We start from the raw sequence: 27,229 nt of genomic DNA, 5'->3' as shown, positions 1-27,229 counted from the left end.
CAGAAGGAATATCAATCCTCAGTAAATGTTAATTTGTTGTTATTTATCAAAAAGAAAAATTCAGTTTATTATCATCATATCGAATTCATGGGCATATTGAACGAACATCAAATGTGTAAAAATTCGCGCTAACCATATACGTAAGGAAATTAACTCAGTTGTACTCAGAACCTCACACATTTTTCTGGGAATATTAGCTACGGTTTGCAGTGTTTCCAATACTCCGCATTTTCAGATGTTTGGTTGTACAGTACTTGAAGAGACCGTACAAACTCTACCTGTGTAAAGCAGACTTCACTCTCAGGATACAATTTTGGTGTTTCATTCAGAAAAGACCGCAGTTCTGCCATAATTTTGCGCACTTTCTTATCCTCATGAGAACTGAGCATCCGATTGTAGTACAAATGTTTTGTCTTGTTTTCAGAATTGATTACATCACTACCTTCCAGAAGAACTTTCAAAGTAGGATAATTGAACGTACATGCTTCACACGTGCATCGGAAGCTGTACGTGAATGACAACATTGATTGCCTCATTTCTCGTTCATGCAATGTATGACCCGCTCTGAAACAAATGACATTATTAGTATGATGAAGAGTGTCCATTTCTTCTATTGATTTCACTTACTCATAGCTATCGAACAGTTGACTTCCTTCAAGAACTGGACGGATGACAAAAACGGCACACCGCCCATCGCGCAAAGTGATGCGTTTCACGTTGGGAGCACAGGAATGATTCAGCATGCTAATCAATGGGTAGCAACCCACTGCAAATGATTCAGCCACGTATTCCTTCACCTTGTACGCATTAAAGGACAACAATTTTCTGTTACAATTCACGATTTGCATATATCGCAGGATCAAATCTAGTAAAAACTTGTTTGTTGCAGGGTTTGCTTCGCACACCGGTCCCAGCTCTGTTCTTTCCAGAACAAGGGTATGTAGGATGGTAGCATTGAAGATGAACATTGCAACAAACATGCTGTGTCGCCGTTCTTGATTAGTGGTTAACACGTGCACCGTGTTGAAAATGTCTTGTTGCGTTGCTTTATTCCAATCCATCGTAAACCCGTTAACATTGGATTCATCCAGTGCATCGAGATGATCCTTCAATGCCTCTGGGTTATTATCGAAGGTTGTGATCGCAATGGCTATCATGCGAATATCAATCAAGGAAACTTCTTCGAAATCTTCATACAAGTCTCGTAAAAGCCCGCAATCATATCGATGATAGTTGTTGTACGCTTTACTCAGACATTCCTCCGAACAGTACATGGCCGCGGTACATCCTTCGCATGGAATCAATGTGAATGGTCGTTCGCCATGGCAAAAATCACATCGAACATATCGGAACGAATCCTTCAGCACGGTAACGAACGGCCTTTCGATCATCACGACATCGCCTACCTTCAGCTTACGAGTGGTCACCACATGCCGTCCATATTCTTCGTTTTTGCGCAGTTCCAGACAGTTGGCAACTTGCGGCGCATTCTCCTTGGCCGGATAGCTTAGCTCGGGCTCTTCCACCACATCCGGAGAAAACTTGCTCGATGAAGCATTCTTGTTCCGAGCCTTTGCCAAAGCATTTTTGGCATCTTTTTCGCGTTGATTCAACTTTTCTCCAGAATAGTTTGACTCACGAGCAAGCCGAATGTTCTTCAGACAGTCTTCATAGCGTTGCATCTTCAGACAAATGTTTGAGCGATTTGCATAGGCCAATGCCCTATCTGTCGATCCTTTTTCGGAAAAGGCGATGCTCTCATTGTACAGCTTGATGGCCTCGATGTAGCGTTTCACGTTCGGGTGAAACATTTTATTTCCTTCGGACCGTAGCTGAGCTGCTTTGGTATTGTCCTTTAAATCGTTGCGCAAGTTCAATTGTTCACGAACGGAATTGTTACGAATCCAATCTAGAATTTTGGGGACCAGGAACTCGATGGTTTCTTTAGCACTTAGATTGTTAAGTTTTGCTTGTAATATACTGGGTTTAAGGAAAGTATCGTACATTTTTGCAAACAACACACGCTTATTTTTTGCTGTACATGTCACAGACTGTGGTTCGTAAAACGTGTCCATGCCTTCATGAAATGCCGCAATAGCTTCCTCCATTCTTTAGCCAACAGAAGGCAAACAAAGCAAACTGAATACTGCCACTAAATAAGACAAATGCACTCTGTTTAGTAATTGAAAATTGCTTAATCACTCAAGCGTTCTGTTCCTCATGAAGCATGCGAATCGAACACGTTTCTTTGAACTCGCACAAAAGAATGTTCTTTGTGGTGGAATTATTCGTTGACGTTTGGAAAGCTGCGCGATCCGATCCGCACACCCAGTAGACAATCTGAACAGCAACGTTAACCGTCATGTGTACAACCGCCTACCCGGGTATGTTTCGCATCTTTATTTCAAAATAACTTTGGATTAAAAAATCGTATCGACATCAAATTTTAAAAATGCCTCAGAAAAGATGTTTTCTGCCCAAGTGCAAATAATAAAAAATATCAAAAATGTTTAAATATTTTTTTAAATTATTTAAGTGTATATAAATAATTTACCCATGTAGGCCATACATTTTGTATGGAAGAATCATGTTTTTCATGGTTAAATGCGTATATATTTTGAATTACTTAGATTTGAATTAAAATTGTCTTATATGGTCACAATAATGTTTTATAACATATCGTTGTAAAATTAGAATTTTACAAATCCTATGAATATTTTTTCAATCAAAAATGTGCTGCAACTCCAACACCCCAACCGGCCTTGCCACATGTTTTGAGAGGATACTTATGTCTTTTTTTTGTTTCAAATGTTGTATTACAGTGTAACAATATTTTGAATTTAACACTGAAATAATCTCTTTTAAAATGATACTAACCACTACAAGAATAGAATTGGCTGGAAGTTAACACACACATTCATACTTTTGTCATAGTGTTACTGCCGAATAGGGATAGGTGTTTTGAAGCGCACCAATGGCTCCGAAGTCGGCTCGGCACCCACGGCTCCAGAGCTGGATCCACACCAACAGCTCCGGAGCTGGGTCCGCATCAACAGCCCCGGAGCTGGCGAGGAATCAATGGCTCCGGAGCCGGCGGTGAATCAACGGCTTCGGACCAACGGCTCTGGACTAACGTTTCAATAGGGACGGCATTGTATGATAGCGTAAAAAACGAATCTATATTCTCGCAAGTGTAGAAGCTAACACCCGATGTGATTGTGTGATTGTTGAACAATGTTCAACACTTATCGATTTTTGTATAGATTCCTTTCAACATTATTTACTCAGCTAATTATGGATCTTCCCGATTGAAACTTTATTGAACATGATTTTTTTGGTAAAAAAAAGCCGGTCTGCAAAAACTGCCTCCAGGGCCGTGAGCGCGGAGTCGTTGGTGCGGAGTCGGTTTCGGAGTAACTGGAGCGGATTCAGCTTCGGAGCCGTGGGTGTGGAGCCGGCTCCGTTGGGTTGGAGTGGAGGAGGTTCCGAAGTTGTCTGGAGCCGGTCGGAGCCGGTTTTTAATAAAACATCATGAGCATACAGTGGAGTGCCGTTTATCCGGGTACCTTTTATCCGGCTTTCCGTTTATCCGTGCTGTTGAGAAATGACAGTTCAATACAAAAGTGACATTGCGTTATGAGGAGGATATTTGAAAAAGCGGTTATAATAGCACATTGTCATAACAAAAAACACTATAATTCATGGTAAATTTTAAAAATTCTCTTTCGAAAAACATGAAGTTAATAAAAACTGTATTATTTTTATCAAAAAGTCGGAAAAATTTCCAAAAAACAACCAGGAATTGGTGATAAAATATATCATTTGACTCATTATCCGTGTTTTTCGCTTATCCGGGCGAGGTCAAGTCCCGAGAAGCCCGGATAAACGGCGCTCCACTGTATTTTATAGATCGTCAACATATATTTTTATACAACAAGCAAAACCATTGAAAAATGTATATAACTTTTGAAAGAAACGTAAGTAAAACATAGAAAAAGACTAATCATCCACTTAAAACATCCCAAGTGCCACAAATCCACTAAACGACCACTAAACGGCTTCTAAACGACTCAAGTTCTCTACCTAAACGGAATATAGAAAGACTTCGTTTAGCAGACGGCAAACGACTCATGCATTCTAAAAATAGCGGAAAAGCTGGTGGCGCTCTCTGTTGGTGGGATACCCCAACCAGTTGAGCTTCATCGCTTGGAGGAGAGCTTTCTCATTTCCTCTGTACTGTTGTATGGTTTCGCATTGAAGTTATACATCGCTAGAACTAGAACGGCGATACGATTGTTTAAATACTAAACTCCAACCGAAACCACAAGCACCTGAAGCAAGTGAGATTTGAGTAATGGTCGTTGGTGTTGATACCCACGTATCTGACCACACGACCATTCATATGGGTTTTTGCTCAGAAAATGAGAAGGCTATATAGGTCATAATTAGATGAAACTTGTCGAAACACATTGCAAGAATAGGATAGCAATATAATGATGAGTTGTAATGCGCCATATATTGATCAAACCAATGAAGCTGTGGGGCTTTCATTTTTTTCTATGGATATTCAATTTTCCAGTCGTTTAAGCTTAATCTGTGGCGCTTGGGATGGGTCCTGGCCAGTTATGGTGGTAGAGTTAGCACATATTTTTGATTGAAAAAAATATTGATAGGATTTTTAAAATTCAAATTTTCCTACGATATGTTATAAAACATTATTATGAACCTATAAGATAGTTTTCATTCCAATCTAACAAGTAATTCAAAAGATATACGCTGTTAACCACGAAAAACATAATTGATCCATACAAAATGTATGGCCTACCCGGGTAGGCGGTTGTACGATTACGTAAAGTTTTTTGGTCGTACACAAGACGGTTTAACAAGGGTCAAACAAACGATCGTTAAATTATTTTGTAAAAACCAGATTAGCGACATTGCAAAATGAAGAAGAATTATTCGTTGTATGATTTTTTTTGAAAAAAATATTATATTATTTCTAGCTCACAAAATTTCATATAAAAACCAACATCGTGTAAAAAGTCATGAGATGAAGAAGATGCAAAAGGTTTACGAAACGGCTAACATATAAACATATATTTTAATAAATATGTTGTGGACAGACCGCTGCCTCTTCCTGAGGGCTCACTGTTGACAGCAGGGCTGTCATCCTGTGACGTCCTCAGTGAGGATCGCGGCGCGAGCAGGACCAGTCGTCCTCTCCCCGCATTGCGTGTGTGTATGCGTTATTATTTATTACGTGTTATTGTATAACGATCCCAAAGAGTAGTGATAAAATATACATATTCTGTTTGTGCCGTACACACCGTCTCATGTTTAATTTGTACGGACACAACAAAATACAAAGTGGTGATATGAATCGGCGCGTGGCCACGGAGGTGACAAAATGTTGAAAAAATTTCAAGTTTGTCCAAATTGCTTGTCAACTGCAAAAATGAGCTTTTCTCGTGGCCGCACCAAAAATATACACAAAAACGACAAAAGGCTCAAACATCTTAATATCATCGATATGTTGTTTAAGAAGTACTAAATAGATGCATACATCAATTAGAAACATGCATTTTAGCATTATTATCAAAGCAATGGGTCACAACTGCGCCAAATAGCTGTTTGTTTACGCTTTTTCGCGAACGTCAAATGTTGTCACTTTTTATCAACTTTTGTCAACTTTTTTTCCTGGCTGCTAGGTTACGAAATTGTGACAAAGCTTAAAAAAGTGACACAAGCTCACGTTTTGCAAAAAAAAACTGCATTTTGTCACTCCCGTGGCTTTGCGCCTAATAACTTCTTGTACAGGTGTGGCTCCGTGGCCTTGCACCAAATGATTCGCCTTTGGGAAGTTGCAAAAAAAACGTTACATGGGGAGCTTGAATGCCTCCCAATATGACGTCATCGATGGAATGTGCCACTGAAGCAAAACGTCAAACCACTCCACAAAATTCTAGCGAAGCGCGTCGATCGAGTAAACAAACCAGAAGTTGGTGCCTGAAATCGAGTAAACATATGGGTGAAAAATTGACCATTACCGTAACAATAGACGATGCGCAATCTCAGATTGCGCATATATTTATCTGTCAAACGGATCGGTTTGATATATTTATCTGTCAAAAAATATGTATATATCTCGGACATATAATCTTGAAAATTTATGCGCAATCTTGGCGCAATCTGAAATTGTATGGAAATGACGTTTATAGCTCAGGGTTGGCTACGCGAAATGACATATGTTTTGATAAAACGAATATATGCGCAATCTGAGATTGCGCATCGTGTATTAATACGGTTAAGTAAATAAATTGTTGCTGAAAGCAATCTGATAACAATGTCCCGCTTGAAAACTGCAAGTAAGTATGAATATCAATTCTAATAGAAAAACCGTGGTGTTTGCATATGCATTGCATTGTTTACATTCGTTTCAAATCAAGATTTTTTCTGTTTTGATTTTTTTGAGGTTTACAAAGATAAAGCCATTTCTTGCATTATTGTTTCTTAACCTTCGTTTCTATGACCAAAAATACACCCTCATCTTTATGACCACCTACCCGTGTAGGTAATACATTTTATAAGGGAATTTGTATTTTTATTGGTCAAAAAATGTATTTTTCAACTTTTTCTATGCAGCTATAATAACAATACTAGTTTTCATGTTATAAATTTATGAAGTATGGCTTTTAGTTACATAAATTGAATGCATAGCAATTAGTTCAACTGACACTAATACACCGCCATGTCTTCCCGACTGTCGGGGCAATCATTTATTCTATGTGACTTTAGAAGAAAATTAAGAGCTAGAAAACTTTTGGAATAGATTCTATAAATATAACTACATGCATTGCTATACATATCATTACAAAATTAGCGACTAATTCAAACCAAAATCCTTTATTGTATGTATTACCTACACGGGTAGGTGGTTATAGAAGTAAGGGGTAAAAGTTGATTTTATTTTTTAAAGCACATTTAAAAAAATTGAGAAATTCTGAATTTTTCACCACTCTTTTAAAACATGTTTCCATAGGCATTCTAATTTTTTTGGATCGATTCGATAACCCAGTAAAAAGTTATAATAAAAAGAATAAGCAAAACATACCCGGGTAGGTGGTTAAAGAAATGAAGGTTAATCCATGTTGTTGAACGAATATTTAATTTCATGGTTTGCAATTCAACGTTAATCCAGAAGTTGAATGAAATTCACCCCGAGCCATGGCCAGGTGTCTGTAATGTAACAATCATCATACATTGAACCACATTGTGCAACCACAAGCAATGCAATAAAAAGATCAACGGAGGACGAATATGTCCCAAAAGGAAAGGTGTCTATGAAGAATCAATTTTCGGGCCAGAAGTACCTTTGTGGGAAGCAATCTGCGGCAACCACTTCAGGCAAGAGTTGGTTCAGCTGTTGTTCATTTCGGAGGCGCACTTTCTCCTTCAAAGAATGGCAAAGGGACAGGATCATGGCAGGGTCCTTTAGGCTGCTTCTGGCAAGCAATCGAAAGAAGTCATAATGGGAATTAATTGATGTGTAAATAGTGGAAACATAATCCCGGGCTACGAGAGTGTGTTTGAGTAGGCCGTGGCGTGGTTCTGGAGATTTCCGTTGGTCCAGAAGGCACACTAAGGTTTTGCTTGTTTGCTGTTTGTGGGACTGAAGACATTGATCGAAGCAAAGGAGTCAGTGAAATTTTGAACAGAGCTTAATTTGTGTTCTTCAGTGTCATGAAACGGTAACCAATAGTCGGAAAAGGGTGCTAAGGCAATCACTTAAGTTAAAAATCAGTAAGTAAATTAATTCCCACACTTCAATTTATCACCTCACTCAGCATCACGGTGTATTTTGTTAATACCAGCAACTACCGGCGGCAATGTACAATGTGTCACAATATGAGAAACACACCCCGAAGTCTGTACGCCTCCCCGTCTGATCCGGAATCAGTAAGCTCTTTAACGCCAAATCAAAGTGACAAAAACAAACCCACACAGGGACCGGCTAATCGTAACCATCCATGCACGTGGCCTACTTCTCCGTGGTGTTGTGGTCGTCACGTAAGCTGAAAAAAGTACTTTTGCATTTCCTTCTCGTCATTTGATGGTGTTAGAAAAGGGTGAGTGGTTTGGATGTGATGGAAATGAAGGTTGTGATATTTCGATAAGCATCTCTGTTCTAGCAAATGTACGCCGGAATATAGGTTTCACAAGGTATTTATTACTTCTTAGAGTCTCCGTGTGTATGTGATACCATAAAAAATGAAGTCAATTATTATCAGAAATGGTCTACTTAGGACAAATCGCGTTTAAAATGTCAATATTAATTAAGATATTAGTGCACAGAACAATGAGTTGGCCTCTTTTGCGTGGAATTGTTTGGAGCTTAACTCTCGATGTTGTCATTGCCCCATTTTATGAGATGAGGATGGTTTGTTTTCTGGCTCCATTAATTATTTTACGTGCAAAACTCATCTATTTCGGTCTAGGGAGAACCACACCAATCAAAAAGGCATGAAAAAGGGCCGCTAACCCTGGCAAAGGTTTCAATTACAATGTTCAACGTTCTATTCCCCTAGTATTCCCCGGTCAAAGTTACAGCATAATTGAGTGTAATGATGATAACGAAGGGTTTGATGTTTGACGAAAGCGCCGAGGATTATATGCCACGCCCGAATGGATTTAAGCACGTTCGACATGGTTTACCGTCGTGTCTCTGTAGCTCCGTATTCTGAATCGCCATGACTATTTTCGGAGCAAATTGAAATCATCGCTCAACAGTCGCATCACAAATCATTTTGTCACGAGATTCGTTATGCCATTTTCATGATTCAAACGTGTTTCAAACATGCATATATTTTGCAAATGGCGCAGAGCTGGTAAGAGGAAATGTGGAATGATGGGAGATACGGTGTAGGATCAAAGATGGTAGAAATGGTTCAGCAAGTTATTCGAATTATTCTTTCAAAGCCAGAGTGTCTTGATAGAGAAGAATGCGTCTTTTAGGAAAATGGTTATAATAATTCGAACTTTTCTTGTGAAAAGGGCTGAATGTGATGAAAAAAATCCCCGATAAAATATTTCCATATTGTGTGCAAATCGATAAAACATTGGATGAAGCAAACAAGCAGAAAAAATCACCATTAACTGCATAAAAAATGGCTTTTTTAAGAACACCCACTTTCGGTTTCCTATTGCCTTCCGATTTTTTTCTATCATGTCCTAAAAAAACACTTCCGGTGTGGATCGTTTTGCATGCATAATTTGGGAAATATGGAAAAATAACAACGTCTTTTTTTGTGCGATGCAATCTGCGTGAAATAAAAAAAAGTCAGTCATAGCTGAAGGCAAAAACCATTTCCAAAAATAATCCGTCGTTGATTTGCTTCTATTGCCAAAGAGCCTTTTTTCGTACCATGGCCACGGTATAAGCCACAAACACTAAAATGTGTTGAAAGCGCCTGAGATGTAAATCCTTTTTAAATCCTGAAAATAGAAAGCATCTCAAATGCTGCCACCGCCGTGACTTGAAGCAGCGGTGGGAAAGAGCATGTCAAGATTCTCTTCTCAATCTCCGTAACTATTGGCATTGTACTTTCCTGTGCAAACATATTAAAGGTAATTTCTTTGCACGACAATCTGCCTCTTCAAAATGTTTACTTAACAATGAGCGGAACCACGCTGGGCCAGGAGTAGCCTTCGCAGTGTGGTTCCAACAAAACCTTCCTCTGGGACTGTGGGGCATTGTGGAATGGAGCAACAACGTCCCTTTTGGTTTGGGGTGACATCAGTTGTTTGCGTAGGTAATTTAGTGAGCGAATGTAAAGTGACTTTGTTCAATAGTGTCACTTCTTCTTCTTTGGCTCAACAACCGTTGTCGGTCAAGGCCTGCCTGTACCATTAGTGGGCTTTGGCTTTCAGTGACTAATTGATTTCCCCCCATAGCAGGATAGTCAATCCTACGTATGGCGGCACGGTCTATTTGGGGATCGAACCCATGACGGGCATGTTGTTCAGTCGTACGAGTTGACGACTGTACTACGCGACCTAAGTGTCACTGAAACAGGAAAAACATTCATTTTCGTAGTTCGTCAATTCAATACTCCATATGAAACCATTATTAAGATGCCTCAGAAGCATATCGGTGAATATATACACACTTTATTTAACTGGACACTTCCTCTGAAGGCTGTTCCAAAGACACTCACAATAACATTTACTCAAACACGTTTCTATTTACACTCTGCAAATCAACATATCCACTTGTTGCTTCTCTCACTGCGTCACTGTTCCACTTAGCAACACGTAGTTTCGACCATAGTTAAAGCAAAGGAAGCTGCGTTCAACTGATGATGGCCAACGGTGCGTTCCCGTTCGTGACACTTTCGATGTTTAACCAGTGCATTGGATTGGACGAAGGTTTTGGAGCAATCGGGACACTTGTGCGGCCGCAGTCCACTGTGAATGAGCGTGTGGCGCAGCAGGTCATACCGCTCCTTGAAGGCCTTCGAGCAAACGGCACATTCATGGGGTCGCTCGTTACTGTGCGTCTTGCGATGGCGTACGAGCACGTGCTTTTCGGTAAAAGCTTTTCCACACTGGTCACACTCGTAGGGTCGTTCGTTCGCGTGACTAAGCACGTGTGTCTTGAGGGCATGCAGCCGAACGAACTGCTTGCCACAGAGGCTGCAGCTGTGTGGCCGATCCGATCGATGCAACAGTCGATGGCTGGAGAGAGCGCTGGGTTGCGTGAAGGCTCGTCCACACGTCTCACACCGTAGACTGGGTCCTCTTTGGTCGTGCAGCTTCTTGTGCGCGGACAGTGTGGAGGAAAGTCGGAACGCCTTGGGACAGATGGCACACCGGAAAGGCCTTTCGTCCCTCGGCTGGAGGTTGTTGTTGTCAGTGTGGAGTTGTTTGTGACGCAGACTAGAATCCCTGGAGCAGTTGTCTGGAGGTGAAATGGGAACGTCATTCTTGTTCAAACTGTCGTTGGGTTCCTCGAACATGTCGCGTGGTACTTCCATCTCCTGAAGGGTAAAAAGGGATTGAAATGATAAACAGATCGGTGATTGAAGTAGTAAATATGATAAGAGAAGGTTGCATACCTCTAAACAGGACGTTGTGTCGGACAACTGGTGAGAATCAGGAAGCTCTAACGCTGGAGATCTGAAACACAAACAATATTATTCACAACAACTGGCTAAAGACTATGAATGCCGTCGGGAAATGGAGTGATTGGAATGAATCTCTATTGGAATATATCATCAGCCTGTAGAATATCTAAATCCAACCGCAAACAAACAGCAAATGTAGCAAACGTAACCCGTCAGCATGGAAGAGACTCTCACTAAGTGCGATGGAATCTCATCTTAGTTTGAACAGCTGTGAGAGCCATCAAGTTTGCTTCTGTTTGAGTCCTTTTTCCGTACCCTCCGAAGAGAACAGAGCACTGATTGGTCCATCGTCTGGCAACGCCCCTTTGGAAAAATGTCCTTCCAGGAAGAGTCGTTTGTAGAAGAGCAGACTCTGAGGGATTTGAACATGGTTGAAGAGTTTTCCAATAAATGTAGGGTGCATAATAATAGTGTGTGAATTGAACATACACCATTGTCAAAACGAACACTCTTCTAACCTTTTCGATTGTTTATGGAAATAATTGAGTAAATAATAACTCATTGAAATGCTGCCAACTATTATCGGTTCTCATCGGCGACTGGCAATGGACGATTAGGAATAATTTATTTGCCTGATTGTGCGAACGATTGTAAAGCATGGAAGGCCGCAATTATTCGCCATTGATTAGTAAAACATATTCCAACACAAATGGAATCAGTAGATGATATTTATTTAGCACAAAACTTTCCGTCACGGAGCATTTCCCGATTCATAAAGGGTCATGCAAATAGGTCTGAATGCGGAGTTGTTCCTACAGATGGATGCAGAGGTTCATAAATCATGCAATATGCCGCAACTCCAACGTAAATTCGCGTAATTTCCATTCGTTCAACTGTCTGTCGAGTAACGAAGCTGTCTTTTTCACGGATTCTTCCGGACTGTGCCCATGCAAATAGCGTTAATTAGCAGCGAGTTATTGTTGTCTTTGGGTTCTCGTTAAATATGCTGAGGGTTTCCGCTTAAAAAACACGACTGGCACCGATGAAGAGAATGTTTTTTGCTGCTCCAATATCTTTTAATGTACCGAATCACGTTTGTTTGAGTTTTTGGAAAATTTCGTTAAAGGTAAAGTAGGATTTTTCTTGCAACAAGTATCGTGCGGAAGCCTTATGATGTAATTAATGCAATCTCCTTCTTTGGGTAATTATGGCGTTGATTTCCTGCAAATAAAATCGCTTTTGTAAATCGCGTTGGAGGTTTATACGGCTTCAAAATGCCTTATGGAAATGGAAAAATGGGAAAACTTTGGACCTGATTTTCCTTAAATAAATAAGTAATACGGAAATAAAGTTCTATTTTCTCGCAATCAAACATCTCAAAATCAAACAAATTTCAAATAACAAACAACCGATGCATCAATTTCCGTTCCCTATTTCATTCCGGATGATTATAAATGTATGAAACAATGAAACTTTGTACCGCTTTTCCGATTGTTTCTAGTTTCCCAATAATCTGGTCGCTCATCGGTTGACTTGAGGTCGAGATTGAGAGAATGAAAGTTGCACAAAAGTTGATGCTGTAGCTTGGTGTTGGTGAAGTTGTGTTCCAGCAAGCAAACACAGGAGGATGAGAACGGTTCTACGAATCTGTGGATTGAATGTTTCATAAGACCAAACAACGTGACCAATACAGGAAGGATAAGGAGATAAGGATAAGGGGAGGTTCGGACTAGAAAGTTTTCGTCACACGTGTGTTTGCAGAAAGTGTGAGCGTGAAGCCTTTCTGTAAGGAAACCTCTTTTGAGGAACAGATTTCTTAACCTTTGAGGTTTACTTTAAAGTCTTTTCAATAGTAATGAATAAATTAGAGAAGAATCAATTTATATTTTCCATTTTTTACAACATAGCACACAGTCATGCATGTTTATGGATTCATTTGTTATGTTTCTCCATGATAACTGCGGCGAAATAATCCACTATTTTCCATTCCACAACACTCCATTACGTATTCATATCCGCAAATGAAGCCAATCATGTTCAGTTATAATTTATGTTCGTTGCACACGCTTTCGCAGTAAAAAGTATTTTTCCCGACACACTTTTTCCTCCTGAATTTAAACAGTAAGGAAGTTTATGGAGGACGTTCATATCATATCCCATCCTGACCTGATTGTTGGGATCGTTGAATGAGATGCTGTATTGTGTTGACTTTAAGGAAGCCGTCCAATATCGACCGAATGTTAGAAACGGGAACCATGTCATAAACCGAAAAGCGAAGGACAAAAGCTCCCTCCACCCATCACAACTACCAGTACAAAGTACAAAGATCCCAGGAACTCATTCATCGTCTGCTAATCCACACCAGGGTTGGTACGTTTAGCAAACAAATAGTTTTTATCGAAAGGTAGTTGAGGAAAGGGTTCGTTGCGTTTGTCGCTGTGAGTATTTATCAACCTCAAATCGTGCGAATGTAATTTCTTAATCCTTGGGAACGACAAAAGGCTCATTTCCGCGTAGATTAGGCAGTGCTGGTGTACTTACATGCATTTAAAAGGCTTCCAGGATGAAGATGAATGGATCATTGATGTGTTGTGGCATTCTGAAGATTCGTCCTCAGTCTGTGGAAGTGTTGTAATGAAGCTCGATTCCCTCAGCAGGATTGATTGAATGCCAATGTCTAGTTCCTGGTTCTCCGGGAGGAAATTAAAGCTGAAAAAGACCGTAATTAAAAAATAAACATTGAGAATTAGGCTGGACCGTTGTGAATCTTCCGAAAGATCTTATTTTCAGGTTCAATTAGAAATCAATACATAAACTGACTGCATGCCATCGATCCGTGAAAATGTGATCTGTTCGTCATGGAATACATCGGCAAGAATGTTCATTAGGGTCGGTGAATTACGAAGAAATTAAGTCGTCAAGGGCTTAAAGCCCAATTAGTTGATCCAAACGATAAAAGGGAAACCAAAAACTAATCTACTTACATGTCAACGATGTCCCAATCCATTTTAAGTTGTTCCTTCCGCTCCGGGATGATAGGAACAGGATGTTTCCAATACCGGAGAGTTGAAGGGAATAATACACGCGACAGAGATACGTTTTTGCAAGGTGCAAATATCCGGGATGAAGATTAAAATGTTCTTCCGGTTTCAATCCAATGGAGAATGTTTGATTCACTACTTGACAAAAAAGCTATATTCTGCTTGATTCAAAGATTCGATGTTCACAATACACTTCTCCGCCATGTCGTCAATTGTCCTTTCTTTATCACTTGCCTAGCTACTATGATGCACAGAATACGATTCTTGGCCTTCACTGACAGGTTCACGTTACGATGGCAACGGGTCCAACTGATGTCAACTCCCCAATCACACCAATTCCATTCGACAGTTCGCGCAAAAGTGAGGCTGGAACAGTTTGACGCCATCGAAGTAGCTCCTTTCCTGGATGGTCCGGTTGAAGGGAAGTCCTTAAACGCACCCAAGTCATCTCCCTGCCCCACGAGGATGGCGTTGCACAAAGTAGAAAATCCAGAGCGAAGGCAGCAAGGTAAACAAATCTAATGCTTATGTGTGCTACGGAAGCGCTGAAGCTAGAAAAAGGACGATGGAAAACACCAGAAAGAGAAGGGATCATTCTGGCATGCTCTTTCACCATACCCCGTCTGTTGGTAAGGCAGGACACACGACACTGATCTGCACATAATCCGCGGACCTGCTGGGACCTTGTCGGAGCGAATTGCGGAACAACGGAAAAAAGTGAGTAAGGGAAGAAAAATGGAAAATTGGAAATAGGAAAGCTCACTTCTCACAATATGTTGACTCTTTCTCTCATATCTTTGGTCTCTTTCAGGCTCGCTGACCAGTTTCGGATCATTTCATGAGGACACGCGCGCGCTGCACATAAGCGATTATTTATTTTCCAAATCTGATTTACAATTCTACGGGAGGACAAGATGTTTGGTGTGGCGGAACTGGACTCGTTTGTAAAGGTTGTCATTTATCTGAACATGGAGCTCTTCCTATGTACTACCAATGAAATATAATGTGTTGCTGAACTCCTACGCGCTTGTTATCTTCAGGTGAGCTTTTCGAAGGTCGACGGACAAGGTGAGAACGATTACTGATTTACGGAAATTAGAAGGATTATGTATTTATCTCTTCTGTTCGAACAAAATGGCTCCATAAATAGTGTTGGAGCAGCATGGAGACACGGGTAAGCGTCCTTCTCCTTCTTCCATGTGTGTCACAAAGAAGAGATTTCCATGGAGCTCTCTATTCGTCGTACTTTGAAAGGAATCTGGGGCACGAGAGAGGTCTTCGTTGTTCAGGACAGTGAAAGAATAAGAGATAATTGTAGAAGAGAGATGTCGGATGAAAGAGATAACGTACCGCGCACGCGAAAAGGAAGCGCATCCTGTTCCGTTTGCCGTGACGTCAGTGCCATGCGCCGCAATTGCTAATTGACAAGGACATACGGGAACCACTACATGATGGGACAACGAAGCGAAATGGAGGAGATCACGTTTATCGGAAAAGCGATTGGCCAAATAATGCCAAGGAAAACACTCTAATCTCTGATTTTCTGATGTTCCTTCCCGGGGGTCTCAGCACAGGAGGGGAACATGCACATACAGAACCATGGGAGAGGACTCATGGTTAGTTTGAGAGGGACGAGACTGGCGGTAGAAGGTAGTTTATGTATTTGGCAAAACCTTATTAACCGATTAGTGAGCTATCGGGCAGAGGATCCCATGGCGGAGGTGTTACAAATCGCTTCAACTGATCTCATATATTGGGCCTCATCGCGAACGAAAGTCGATAACGGAGTGGATAATTTAGCCGATCGGTTAGCAAAATTCCAATGTTATCCAATTGCGTTTTCTCAATCAGAATCTTCGCTAACCGATCGGCTTGGCAGTGGAGTGGAATGGTGTTTGCCGCCATAGCAACGTGGTTAAAAAGTCGAGCAGTGGGTTGGAATCGTTTGCGTTGTTTTGCACCTATCGAAGGTGTTGTGCCTACTTGTACCTTCCGGACTATCCCCAAAAACTCAGGGTCGCTTATGGAAGGGTACAGCCCGGGAGTGTTCGGATTGACACACACATCGCTATGTTCCACGCCTCGTGACAAACGTGTCACCCAATGAATTTTTTTGTTCATCCATTTAAACGAATATGTACACTTGAATAGCTTCTCTTCTGATTCACATACATTACAATTTTAACGTAGTTATTTTATTTTTATCAAATCTGACGCAATCATCATCGTACGTGTGGAAGCACACTCATTGTCGTATCAAGCTCGCCAGTCTTCAGTGGACGGTCCTTGTTCAAGGCATGGAAACGATCGTACCAGGTGTTGTGCAGGGAGAGGGGGTGGGGGGAGATTTCATCTCTTGGCTTTGAATCAAATACACTTTAATTTTTTTCTTAGGGGAGTCGGGGGTATTGGTCAGAATCCCTCATATATGGGCCCCTGTATTCTTTGAGTCCCTTCGTCCATGGAGCCTCTATCGTTCATGGAGGCCCGCGATGAGACTACTGTACACACCATATATGCTGGACTTTATATCCACGGAGCCTCCTGCGGCCAATCAGTCCGTTTACGGTTAAATCTGCAATTGCGGAGAGGGCGTAGTAGGTTTAAATTTAAGTGGCCAGATGACTTGGAGGCCAGTCATTAAGGCCTGGCATTATTAGACTGGCGAGGGCGAGAGACCGTGAGCGGTTTCGGACACTCCTTATTGCACGGAATAAGTGTACCGCGTTGTTTCAATATATTTTTGCACGAGGGCGTAAAATACGGACGTTTACGGATCCAACGTTCGCGGTGGCTGGAGTTGATGGACGCACATGGTATATGGCACAGGACAAGCGTCAGTGAAGGTGGCAAGCTCAGAAAGGATTCAAACCTCGTCCTCCAGTTCATACGATTTTGTTTCAACTAGACTTGTTCAGCCTACAAACCGTTTTACACTTTACCCGGATTGTTTGAACAGGCCTACAGTCAGTACTGTCTAAGGCCTGGTGTGGATTCTTCACTAGATGGTCCGTAAATAAGCCAAATTTACTATTTTATTCATTCCGCAAAACAACACCTCTAAATGTAAACAAAAGTGTGATTGACAGATAGGCAAAATCAATGGCTACTCGAATCGGAAAGAGTTATCCACCGGTGGAGAAGTTATCCACCGGTGGAGAAAATTATCCACCGGTGGAAAATAAATTCCACCGGTGGATTCGAGCAAATTAACCGATCGGATAAATTTTATCGACTTTCGTTCGCGATGAGGCCCATTGTCCGATTGTGTGTGGGTATTGATCGATTGTATTGGTGGTGTACGAATATTCATGTAAAAAATCACTCATACGACGTATTTTGGAGTTTCCTTTGCTTTGCTCGTGGAAATATCCAATCAACGGCAAATAGCAAACGCAATCCACCCTGCAAAATCGGCATGGTACCGTGAAAGATTAAGACAAACATCGACATGAGCTGGGTTGCGTGTTTTTGTAACGCCGGATGAGGCAGCCGTATCGTCTGGTCGTGCAATATGGCCGCAAGCCACATTCCACCGTAACGAATGACGGTTCTCTCATCCTTCCGTCGATGTGGTTCGGGTTCGCGTGAGAGTCTGTGTGCTTTTGGTTGCACAAGGATGAAGAAAAACAACAGTTTATAATTAAATTTAAACTGCCTCGCAGTTGTTTTTCTATCGCCAATCGGTGCCGTGGGAGCGCAATGGAACAAAATCCTCCCAGAAAAGAGGCAAAATTGATGTAACATGGTCGGTTTGTGCAAAAAGGGTGTTTAGTTTTTGTGCATCATGGAGTATATGGAGAGAAATCCATTAGAACGACGCAATCTTGCTAAGAATCGACTTGTTTACAATTAATTTTTCAAGTGGATTCCTGCTCGAGAGTGAATTAACTGGATGTGACGCCATGGATTTGTTGGCAGCTTTGTTCGACTGCATAAATCACCATAGAAAGTAATAATCAATACTCAGAAAGCATTCCCACCAACGTCGATGCAGTGTATGGAGCTCAGCCAAAGGACTCAATTTCCCTAATGAGTCATGAACATAATCAATAATCATTCACCTGTACCGCGGATTGGCCTTCGGGTTGTTCCACGTTCATCGTTTGTTGAAACGGCTAAAGGTATTATGGAATGATGTGTTGATTTACTTAGGTTTTCATTTCGTTTTCCAAGCACATGCTCTCATGCGGAACATGCTTCATTTGCGTATATTCTGGTTGCAATTTGCGTACGATGGTGCAACAGTTTCGATTTGTTTAACGTGGCCGATCTTAGAGCTACAGCAAAAGGCTGAATTTTATCATCTAACAATGGATGTTAAGCCATCCCAAAATTTCACAAATACATAAAGAATAACAGACGCAAGTTTCCGTGGTGTAGTGGTTATCACATCCGCCTAACACGCGGAAGGCCCCCGGTTCAATCCCGGGCGGAAACATGTTTTTTTCATCCAATCCCATACGTTGCTCTAAATAAATCCTACTTTTACTGAACAGATCTTCACTGAACTTGTAGTATTCATTGATGAGCATGGCGGAGGACGGGACCATAACATTTTGGATATACTTTTAGCCATAACATTCACCATGCTTACCTTTGATCTTGTTTCTCTACATTGCTTTGGTTCACCCCACCCTGGAATGGAGATTCGATCGTATTGTTAAATACGCTTCGCTCTGTTTCTTTGGCGTACTTTCTCTTCAGTTGGGCAGTCGATGCGTTCCCCACTGCATGGCCAGTAAAACCATCGATTTGGATCGAAAGTTGTGCGGTTCGTGTGAAAAACCTTCCAATTACCGTCTGTAGCCGTGATCGTCTAGTGGTTAGGACCCTACGTTGTGGCCGTAGTAACCCAGGTTCGAATCCTGGTCACGGCAGTGCCGATTGGAAGAAGGAAGGGAATAATAACCTTCAACATTTACCTTACCCCTCTCTCCAAGAACACTGTCACGGAAGACGGTGATGAGAATGAACTTTTTATCATACTAGTTAAGGCCCGGTAAAATCTACCGGATGTCCTCAAATTTCGAATTATTTTCAAATTCTACACGTTCAGTGGCAACAACCATAACTCAAACACCTATTTGTTCTTATTTGTTCTTACAAATGTGTTAACCTTGTAACTTCCTGGACAGTTCTTACTGTACATTGCAGAACCGTTAAATATCGATGATGCTACTTTTGAGCCATACTGATGTAAATCTTAAATCTTAAATAACCGTTAAAAACCAAGTCACGCAATTTTGTAATTTTTTTAACTGGTGTTAAAAATTAAGGCTATTTGTTACGCACGTAAAGTACCAATGAATCTTATTTACTTACACTTATAAGTAATAACAATGATAATCATGATTGGCGAGTTTTGTGGCCATTTTGATAAAACAGAAAGTTCAGTAGCTGCATTCCTACTTATTTTCAATCGAACTGATACGTTCCATGCTTCTGTTGACACAAATGTATAATTTTTTGATTACTATTTTTTAGTTATCGGCGTGATTTTTTGGAAAGCATAGCTAAGTAGTAACCTCAACAACGTGTTCATTGAATAACGTATTGATGTGCAGTGGATTAAAAAATTAGGGTGCCGCTAATACATACACAACTTGTTTAGATCCAATCCCAATTGCGTACTTAAAAACATAAATTTTTTGAAATGCTCACTTCTGTTTCAACCCATCTTCTGTTTTTTGTGCCCATAAATGTAAGATTGAACTACAAAAATATGATATCGCACGTGGTTCGAATTCCATTTCTACTGTTTTTTCGACGTATGTTTCATACGTTAGGTAATAAGTAATAGATGCTTAGAACAATTTCAATGTAAATTTGCTCGGTCTTTAATTTCATGAGGGTCATTTCCAAAAACGCCATCAAAATTTTATTTTATTATCCTGAAACTGGTTTTGAAGTATTAAATGGAATTGGTATTTGTGTATGAGACAATTGTTATTGTTGTGCCAAATATCAAATTTCAACAGTGAACATATCCCCTCAAATAACCATTCCAAATGTGTAGTTCTAATATTCCGATCTATACTGTTATAGAAAAGAATGGTTCAACACTGTTATAGCCTTCCCAGATCAATTAACTAAATTCACGTTTACTTGCAAACTACTTTATTTACTCTTGCCGCCCCACATCTTTCAGATTTTGCTTCTAATTTGACGTGTCCTTAATTATAACGTGGTTGTTCTTAATCAACACCATAGTACGGTGATAGCATCACATGGTAGATATCGTCATCACTCTTGATAGATACAGTAAGAATCTTTTCAGCCCTCTTGGGCACGCTAAAGTAAGCACAGTTTCATTGTGGATCATTCTGCAGTTGATGCTGATCCGGCTAAATGCAGTGCGCACGGTTGTCTCACCTAACGCGCAGTATGTTGCAGCCATGTTGCGCAATGAACCGCAGCAAGGATTGAATATCCGGCCACGTGGTAATGAATTAAGTCTCGAAAGCCTGTATAGGCCGGCATGTCCGCGTAGGACGTTACGACAAATAGAAGAAGATTTGAGGGAGTGTACATGTTCGACGTACCGGGTATAGCTACCCGTTTTACAGGATATTATATACCACACTTATCTGCTGATGACGACGGTGTGTGTAGTATTTGAGGTGCTTATAAGCACCAATAATGAGTATGGTTGGCTTTATGAATGATTGAATTAATTGGAATATCAACCATTTCACAATTAAGCTATTTTGCATAGTTTTCAAACATGTTTTTTTTTAATATAGCCTTGATTATCTTGATTTATAATGGGAAGGGGTATGAGATGGGACACATCATCAGGTGGCTAATTTGCATCTTTAATTATTTAAATAATTGTTCATTATATCCAATACCATGTGATTTCAAATCAATTTATCCAAACAAAAAATCTAAGCAACCATTACCCGCAACATCCGCCGGATAGCAATAGTGCTTGGAGCAAGTCCTTTCGCAGCAACTCGCGTTGCTAAGAGAGCTCTGCTCTCACCGCTTTCTTTCTCTCTTGCTGAATGTTTACTCTCACGTCATTGCGGCGATTTTCGATTTTATATATAGTGAGATTCTAACGCTTTCCACATCCTGGTACATTTATAAACCAATTCTTGGCCTATTGCAACGGCGATTCATTCCAGCCGTGGTTTTAGGAATTGTAAACGGCGCTTGTAATATATCGTAGAATGCAGCATCTAAAGCATTATTGACATATCGCGAAGCTAACGTTGCTCCAGCTTACAGAACAACAGTCTAGAACTTCCTTTTAGGAAATTACTCCACAAAAAGTCCACGACCTCAGTATTTATGACGGACTTGTTAATAGTTTATTCCATTTTCCACCATGTCAAAATTCAACATTGGATTTTTGTAATCCCATAAAATTTCTCATCTTTTCCTGAACAATGTCGTATAAATGCCTCATCTTTTTATTGCTTAAAGTTGTAAATGTGGTGAGAAGACTTTGGATTTCGTGAAGCGCCTCATCAGCGTCGAGCAAGTAATAGCATAACGAATGGCTACTATTTTGACCGGTGTTTCATTTCTCGCTTATTTCAATACTTTCTCTAGTTACTGATTGATTTATAGCATCGGAATACCCTTATTTAAGGTATTTAAAGAAATATATTCATCACCAATTGATATAAGAAGTCAAATAAATCAATAAATTCGGTGTCCATCTTTCCCCACAATAAGGCGTCCGTCTTTCCCGCTTTGGTGTCAGAATGTTTAAACCACCAAAAAACAATATTTTGTATTGCTTTTATTCTAGTTCTTTCGCCAGTTTTTTCATTAATGATTATGACAACCCATTCATGAAATAAAACTTCCGGAAATATAAACAATACAAGTTGTAGAGCTTAAGATCGGCAGTAGTCAAATTAGATCCACACATAGGCAGTAGTCCAATTAGTGCACATGATTGAAAATTTGTTTTGTTCGTGGATTTAACCAATTTTATGTATATTATGCCAAAAATGTTCTCAAATGTGTTGTTTTACCTTCAGTTTGGATTCTACATTGTTGAATTACTCGAAAATTACCTTTTCCATGCATTTATGAGAAGTGTCCGTCTTACCCGCAGTGTCCGTCTTTACCTACCTTCCCCTACTTTTGTGTGGGACACTTTTGTAACGCCAGTGTCACGTCGGTTTGTCGGTGTTAAAATGTCGATATTAATTAAGATATTAGTGCACAGAACAATAAGATGGCCTCTTTTACGTGGAATTGTTTGGAGCTTAACTACCAATGTCGTCATTAAACCATTTTATGAGATGAGGATGGCTTGTGTTCTGGCTCTATTAATTATTTTACGTGCAAAACTCAGCTATTTCGGTCTAGGGAGAACCACACCAATCAAAAAGGCATGAAAAAGGGCCGCTAACCCTGGCAATGGTTTCAATTACAATGTTCAACGTTCGATTCCCCTAGTATTCCCCGGTCAAAGTTACAGCATAATTGAGTGTAATAATGATAACGAAGGGTTCGATGTTTGACGAAAGCGCCGAGGATTATATGCCACGCCCGAATGGATTTAAGCACGTTCGACATGGTTTGCCGTCGTGTCTCTGTTGCTCCGTATTCTAAATCGCCATGACTATTTTCGGAGCATATTAAAATCATCACTCAACCGTCGCATCACAAATCATTATGTCACGAGATTCGTTATGCCATTTTCATGATTCAAACGTGTTTCAAACCAGCATATATTTTGCAAATGGCGCAGAGCTAATAAGATGAAAACTGGAATGATGGGACATACGGTGTAGGATAAAAGATGGAAGAAATCGTTCAGCAAGTTATTTGGAATTATTCTTTAATAGCTACGGCCTCACGATATAGAAGAGTGCTTATAATAATTCGAACTTTACTTGTGAAAAGGGCTGAATGTGATGAAAAAAATCCCCGAAAAAATATTTCCATATTGTGTGCTAATCGATAAAACATTGGATGAAGCAAACAAGCAGAAACAATAACCATTAACTGCATAAAAAACGGCTTTTCTAGAACACCCACTTTCGGTTTCATATTACCTTCCGATTTTTTCAAATGTGTCCTAAAAAAACACTTCCGATGTGGATCGTTTTGCATGCATAATTTGGGAAATATGGAAAAATAACAACGTACTTTTTTGTGCGATGCAAACTGCGTGGAATAAAAAAAGTCCGTCATAGCTGAAGGCAAAAACCATTTCCAAAAATAATCCGTCGTTGATTTGCTTTTACTATCAAAGAGCCTTTTTTCGTACCATGGCCACGGTAAAGGCCACAAGCACTAAAATGTGATGAAAGCGCCTGAGATGTAAATCCTTTTTAAATCCTGAAAATAGAAAGCATCTCAAACGCTGCCACCGCCGTGACTTGAAGCAGCGATGGGAAAGAGCATGTCAAGATTCTCTTCTCAATCTCCGTAACTATTGGCATTGTACTTTCCTGTGCAAACATATTAAAGGTAATTTCATTGCAGGACAATGTGCCTCTTCCAATGTAAATGTAAAGTGACTTTGTTCAATAGTGTCACTAAAACAGGAAAAACATTCATTTTCAGAGCGTCCGTCAATTTAATATTCCATATGAAACCATTATTAAGATGACCCAGAAGCATGTCTGTGAATATATACACACTTTATTTAATTGCACACTTCCTCCCAATGCCGTTCCAAAGACACTCACAATAACATTTGCTCAAACACGTTTCTATTTACACTCTGCAAATCAACATTAACACTTGTTGCTCCGTCGCTCCGTCACTGTTCCACTTAGCAACACGTAGTTTCGGCCCTAGTTACAGCAAAGGAAGCTGCGTTCAACTGATGACGGCCAACGGTGCGTTCCCGTTCGTGACACTTTCGATGCTTAACCAGTGCATTGGATTGGACGAAGGTTTTGGAGCAATCGGGACACTTGTGCGGCCGCAGTCCACTGTGAATGAGCGTGTGGCGCAGCAGGTCATACCGCTCCTTGAAGGCCTTCGAGCAAACGGCACACTCATGGGGCCGCTCGTTACTGTGCGTCTTGCGATGACGTACGAGCACGTGCTTTTCGGTAAAAGCTTTTCCACACTGGTCACACTCGTAGGGTCGTTCGTTCGCGTGACTAAGCACGTGTGTCTTGAGGGCATGCAGCCGAACGAACTGCTTTCCACAGAGGCTGCAACTATGTGGCCGATCCGACCGATGCAACAGTCGATGGCTGGAGAGAGCGCTGGGTTGCGTGAAGGCTCGTCCACACGTCTCACATCGTAGACCGGGTCCTCTTTGGTCGTGCAGCTTCTTGTGTGCGGACAGTGTGGAGGAAAGCCGGAACGCCTTGGGACAGATGGCACACCGGAAAGGCCTTTCGTCCCCCGGCTGGAGGTTGTTGTCAGTGTGGAGTTGTTTGTGACGCAGACTAGAATCCCTGGAGCAGTTGTCTGGAGGTGAAATGGGAACGTCATTCTTGTTCAAACTGTCGTTGGGTTCCTCGAACATGTCGCGTGGTACATCTATCTCCTGAAGGGTGAAAAGGGATTGAAATGATAAACAGATCGGTGGTTGAAGTAGTAAATATGATAAGAGAAGGTTGCATACCTCTAAACAGGACATTGTGTCGGATAACTGGTGGGAATCACGAAGCTCCAACGCTGGAGATCTGAAACACAAACAATATTATTCACAACAACTGATTACAGACATCAAATGCCGTCGGGAAATGGAGTGATTGTAATGAATCTCTATCTATCTTCAGCCTGTAGAATATCTAAACTCAACCGCAAACAAATAGCAAATGTAGCGAACTAACCCGTCAGCATGGAGGAGACTCTCACTAAGTGCGATGGAATCTCATCTCAGTTTGAACAGCTGTGAGAGACATCCAGTTTGCTTCTGTTTGAGTCCTTTTTTCCGTACCCTCCGAAGAGAACAGAGCACTGATTGGTCCATCGTCTGGCAACGCCCCTTTGGAAAAATGTCCTTTGAGGGAAAGCGCAGCGGAGAGAGTCGTTTGTAGAAGAGCAGACTCTGAGCGATTTGAACATGGTTGAAGAGTTTTCCAATAAATGTAGGGTGCATAATAATAATGTGTGAATTGAACATACAACACCATTATCAAAACGAACTCTCTGCTAACCTTTTGGATTGTTTATGGAAATAATTGAGTAAATAATAACTCATTGAAATGCTGCCAACTATTATCGGTTCTCATCGGCGACTGGACGATTAGGAATAATTTATTTGCCTTATTCTGCGGACGATTGTAAAGCATGCAAGGCCACAATTGTTCGCCATTGATTAGTAAAACATATTCCAACACAAATGGAATCGGTAGATGATGTTTATTTAGCACAAAACATTCCGTCACGGAGCATTTCCCGATTCATAAAGCATGCAAATAGGTCTGATTGGGGAGTTGTTCCTACAGATGGATGCAAAGGTTCATAAATCATGCAATATGCCGCAACTCCAACGTAAATTCGCGTAATTTCCATTCGTTCAACTGTCTGTCGAGTAGCGAGGCCGTCTTTTTCACGGACTCTTCCAGACTGTGCCTATGCAAATAGCGTTAATTAGCAGTGAGTTATTGTTGTCTTTGGGTTCTCGTTAAATATGCTCAGGGTTTCCGCTTAAAAAACACGTCTGGCACCGATGGGGAGAATGTTTTTTGCTGCTCCAATATCTTTTAATGTACCGAATCACGTTTGTTTGAGTTTTTGGAAAACTTCGTTAAAGGTAAAGTAGGATTTTTCTTGCAACAAGTATCGTGCGGAAGCCTTATGATGTAATTAATGCAATCTCCTTCTTTGGATAATTATGGCGTTGATTTCCTGCAAATAAAATCGCTTTTGTAAATCGCGTTGGAGGTTTATACGGCTTCAGAATGCCTTGTGAAAATGGAAAAATGGGAAAGGTGTGGACCTGATTTTCCTTAAATAAATAGGTAATACGGAAATGAAGTTATGTTTTCTCCCAATCAAACATCTCAAGCCAAAATCAAACCAATTTCAAATAACAAACAACCGATCCATCAATTTCTCTGAACAAATCCGTTTCCCATTCCATTCCGGATGGTTAAAAATGTATGAAATAATGAAACTTTGTCCTGCTTTTCCGATTGTTTCTAGTTTCCCAATCATCTGGTCACTCATCGGTTGACTTGAAAGAAGGAAAGTTGCACAAAAGTTGATGCTGTAAATAGTGTTGGTGAAGTTAGCAAACACAGGAGGATGAGAACGGTTCTACGACTCTGTGGATTGAATGTTTCATAAGACCAAACAACGTGACCAATACAGCAAGGATAAGGAGATAAGGATAAGGGGAGGTTCGGACTAGAAAGTTTTCGTCACACGTGTGTTTGCAGAAAGTGTGAACCTTAAGCCTTTCTGTAAGGAAACCTCTTTTGAGGAACAGATTTCTTAACCTTTGAGGTTTACTGTAAAGTCTTTTCAAAAGTAATGAATGAACAAAAGAAGAACCATTTCATATTTCCCATTTTTTACAACATATTACACAGTCATGCATGTTTATGGATTCATTTTTTATGTTTCCCCATGATAACTGCGGCGAAATAATCCACTATTTTCCATTCCAGAACACTCCATTACGTATTCATATCCGCAAATGAAGCCAATCATGTTCAGTTATAATTTATGTTCGTTGCACACGCTTTCGCAGTAAAAAGTATTTTTCCCGACACACTTTTTCCTCCTGAATTTAAACAGTAAGGAAGTTTATGGAGGACGTTCATATCATATCCCATCCTGACCTGATTGTTGGGATCGTTGAATGAGATGCTGTATTGTGTTGACTTTAAGGAAGCCGTCCAATATCGACCGAATGTTAGAAACGGGAACCATGTCCACAACCGAAAAGCGAATGACAAAAGCTCCCTCCACCCATCACAACTACCAGTACAAAGTACAAAGGTCCCAGGAACTCATTTATCGTCTGCTAATCCAAACCAGGGTTGGTACGTTTAGCAAACAAATAGTTTTCATCGAAAGGAAGTTGAGGCAAGGGTTCGTTGCGTTTGTCGCTGTGAGTATTTATCAACCCCAAATCGTTTGAATGTAATTTCTTAATCCTTGGGAACGACAAAA

General features: G+C 40.6%; 3 protein-coding genes and 2 non-coding genes across 5 annotated transcripts in view; 2 read left to right on the top strand and 3 right to left on the bottom strand.

Moving 5' to 3' along the window:
- LOC120956633 (uncharacterized) overlaps positions 1-27,229 on the bottom strand; it is a 59,597-nt gene that overhangs the window by 10,605 nt on the left and 21,763 nt on the right. Inside the window, exons 2-4 of the mRNA XM_049608994.1 lie at positions 24,726-24,786; positions 10,312-11,036; positions 628-1,980 (exon numbers count right to left, since the gene is read on the bottom strand). Coding sequence (XP_049464951.1) covers positions 628-1,980; positions 10,312-11,036; positions 24,726-24,786 — 2,139 coding nt within the window. The remainder of the gene's footprint in view (positions 1-627; positions 1,981-10,311; positions 11,037-24,725; positions 24,787-27,229) is intronic.
- LOC125907511 (SET and MYND domain-containing protein 4-like) lies at positions 77-2,447 on the bottom strand. The gene is made up of 2 exons (XM_049610239.1): positions 628-2,447; positions 77-564 (listed from the first exon to the last, which is right to left on the bottom strand). The coding sequence occupies exons 1-2, from the start codon at positions 2,106-2,108 to the stop codon at positions 198-200; spliced, it is 1,848 nt and encodes a 615-aa protein (XP_049466196.1). The 5' UTR covers positions 2,109-2,447; the 3' UTR covers positions 77-197.
- Positions 18,533-18,605, top strand: Trnav-aac (transfer RNA valine (anticodon AAC)). The gene has a single exon. It is a non-coding gene; the product is annotated as a tRNA-Val (tRNA).
- Positions 18,973-19,044, top strand: Trnah-gug (transfer RNA histidin (anticodon GUG)). Its single transcript has one exon. It is a non-coding gene; the product is annotated as a tRNA-His (tRNA).
- On the bottom strand, positions 23,763-24,697 carry LOC125907515 (zinc finger protein 726-like). The gene has a single exon (XM_049610251.1). The coding sequence runs from the start codon at positions 24,624-24,626 to the stop codon at positions 23,916-23,918; it is 711 nt and encodes a 236-aa protein (XP_049466208.1). The 5' UTR covers positions 24,627-24,697; the 3' UTR covers positions 23,763-23,915.

Source organism: Anopheles coluzzii, chromosome 3 (assembly GCF_943734685.1).
Source record: "Anopheles coluzzii chromosome 3, AcolN3, whole genome shotgun sequence".
NCBI classification, from domain to species: Eukaryota; Metazoa; Arthropoda; class Insecta; order Diptera; family Culicidae; genus Anopheles; species Anopheles coluzzii.
This window is presented reverse-complemented; position numbering and strand designations above follow the sequence as displayed.

What these genes read in the sequence shown, in the direction of transcription:
- LOC125907511 (XM_049610239.1), bottom strand. Translation starts at nt 2,108, where the DNA reads ATGGAGGAAGCTATTGCGGCATTTCATGAAGGCATGGACACGTTTTAC. An exon ending in CAACTGTTCGATAGCTATGA is followed by an intron (nt 565 to 627) that starts GTAAGTGAAATC and finishes CATTTGTTTCAG; the next exon opens with AGCGGGTCATACATTGCATG.
- LOC125907515 (XM_049610251.1), bottom strand. Translation starts at nt 24,626, where the DNA reads ATGTTCGAGGAACCCAACGACAGTTTGAACAAGAATGACGTTCCCATT.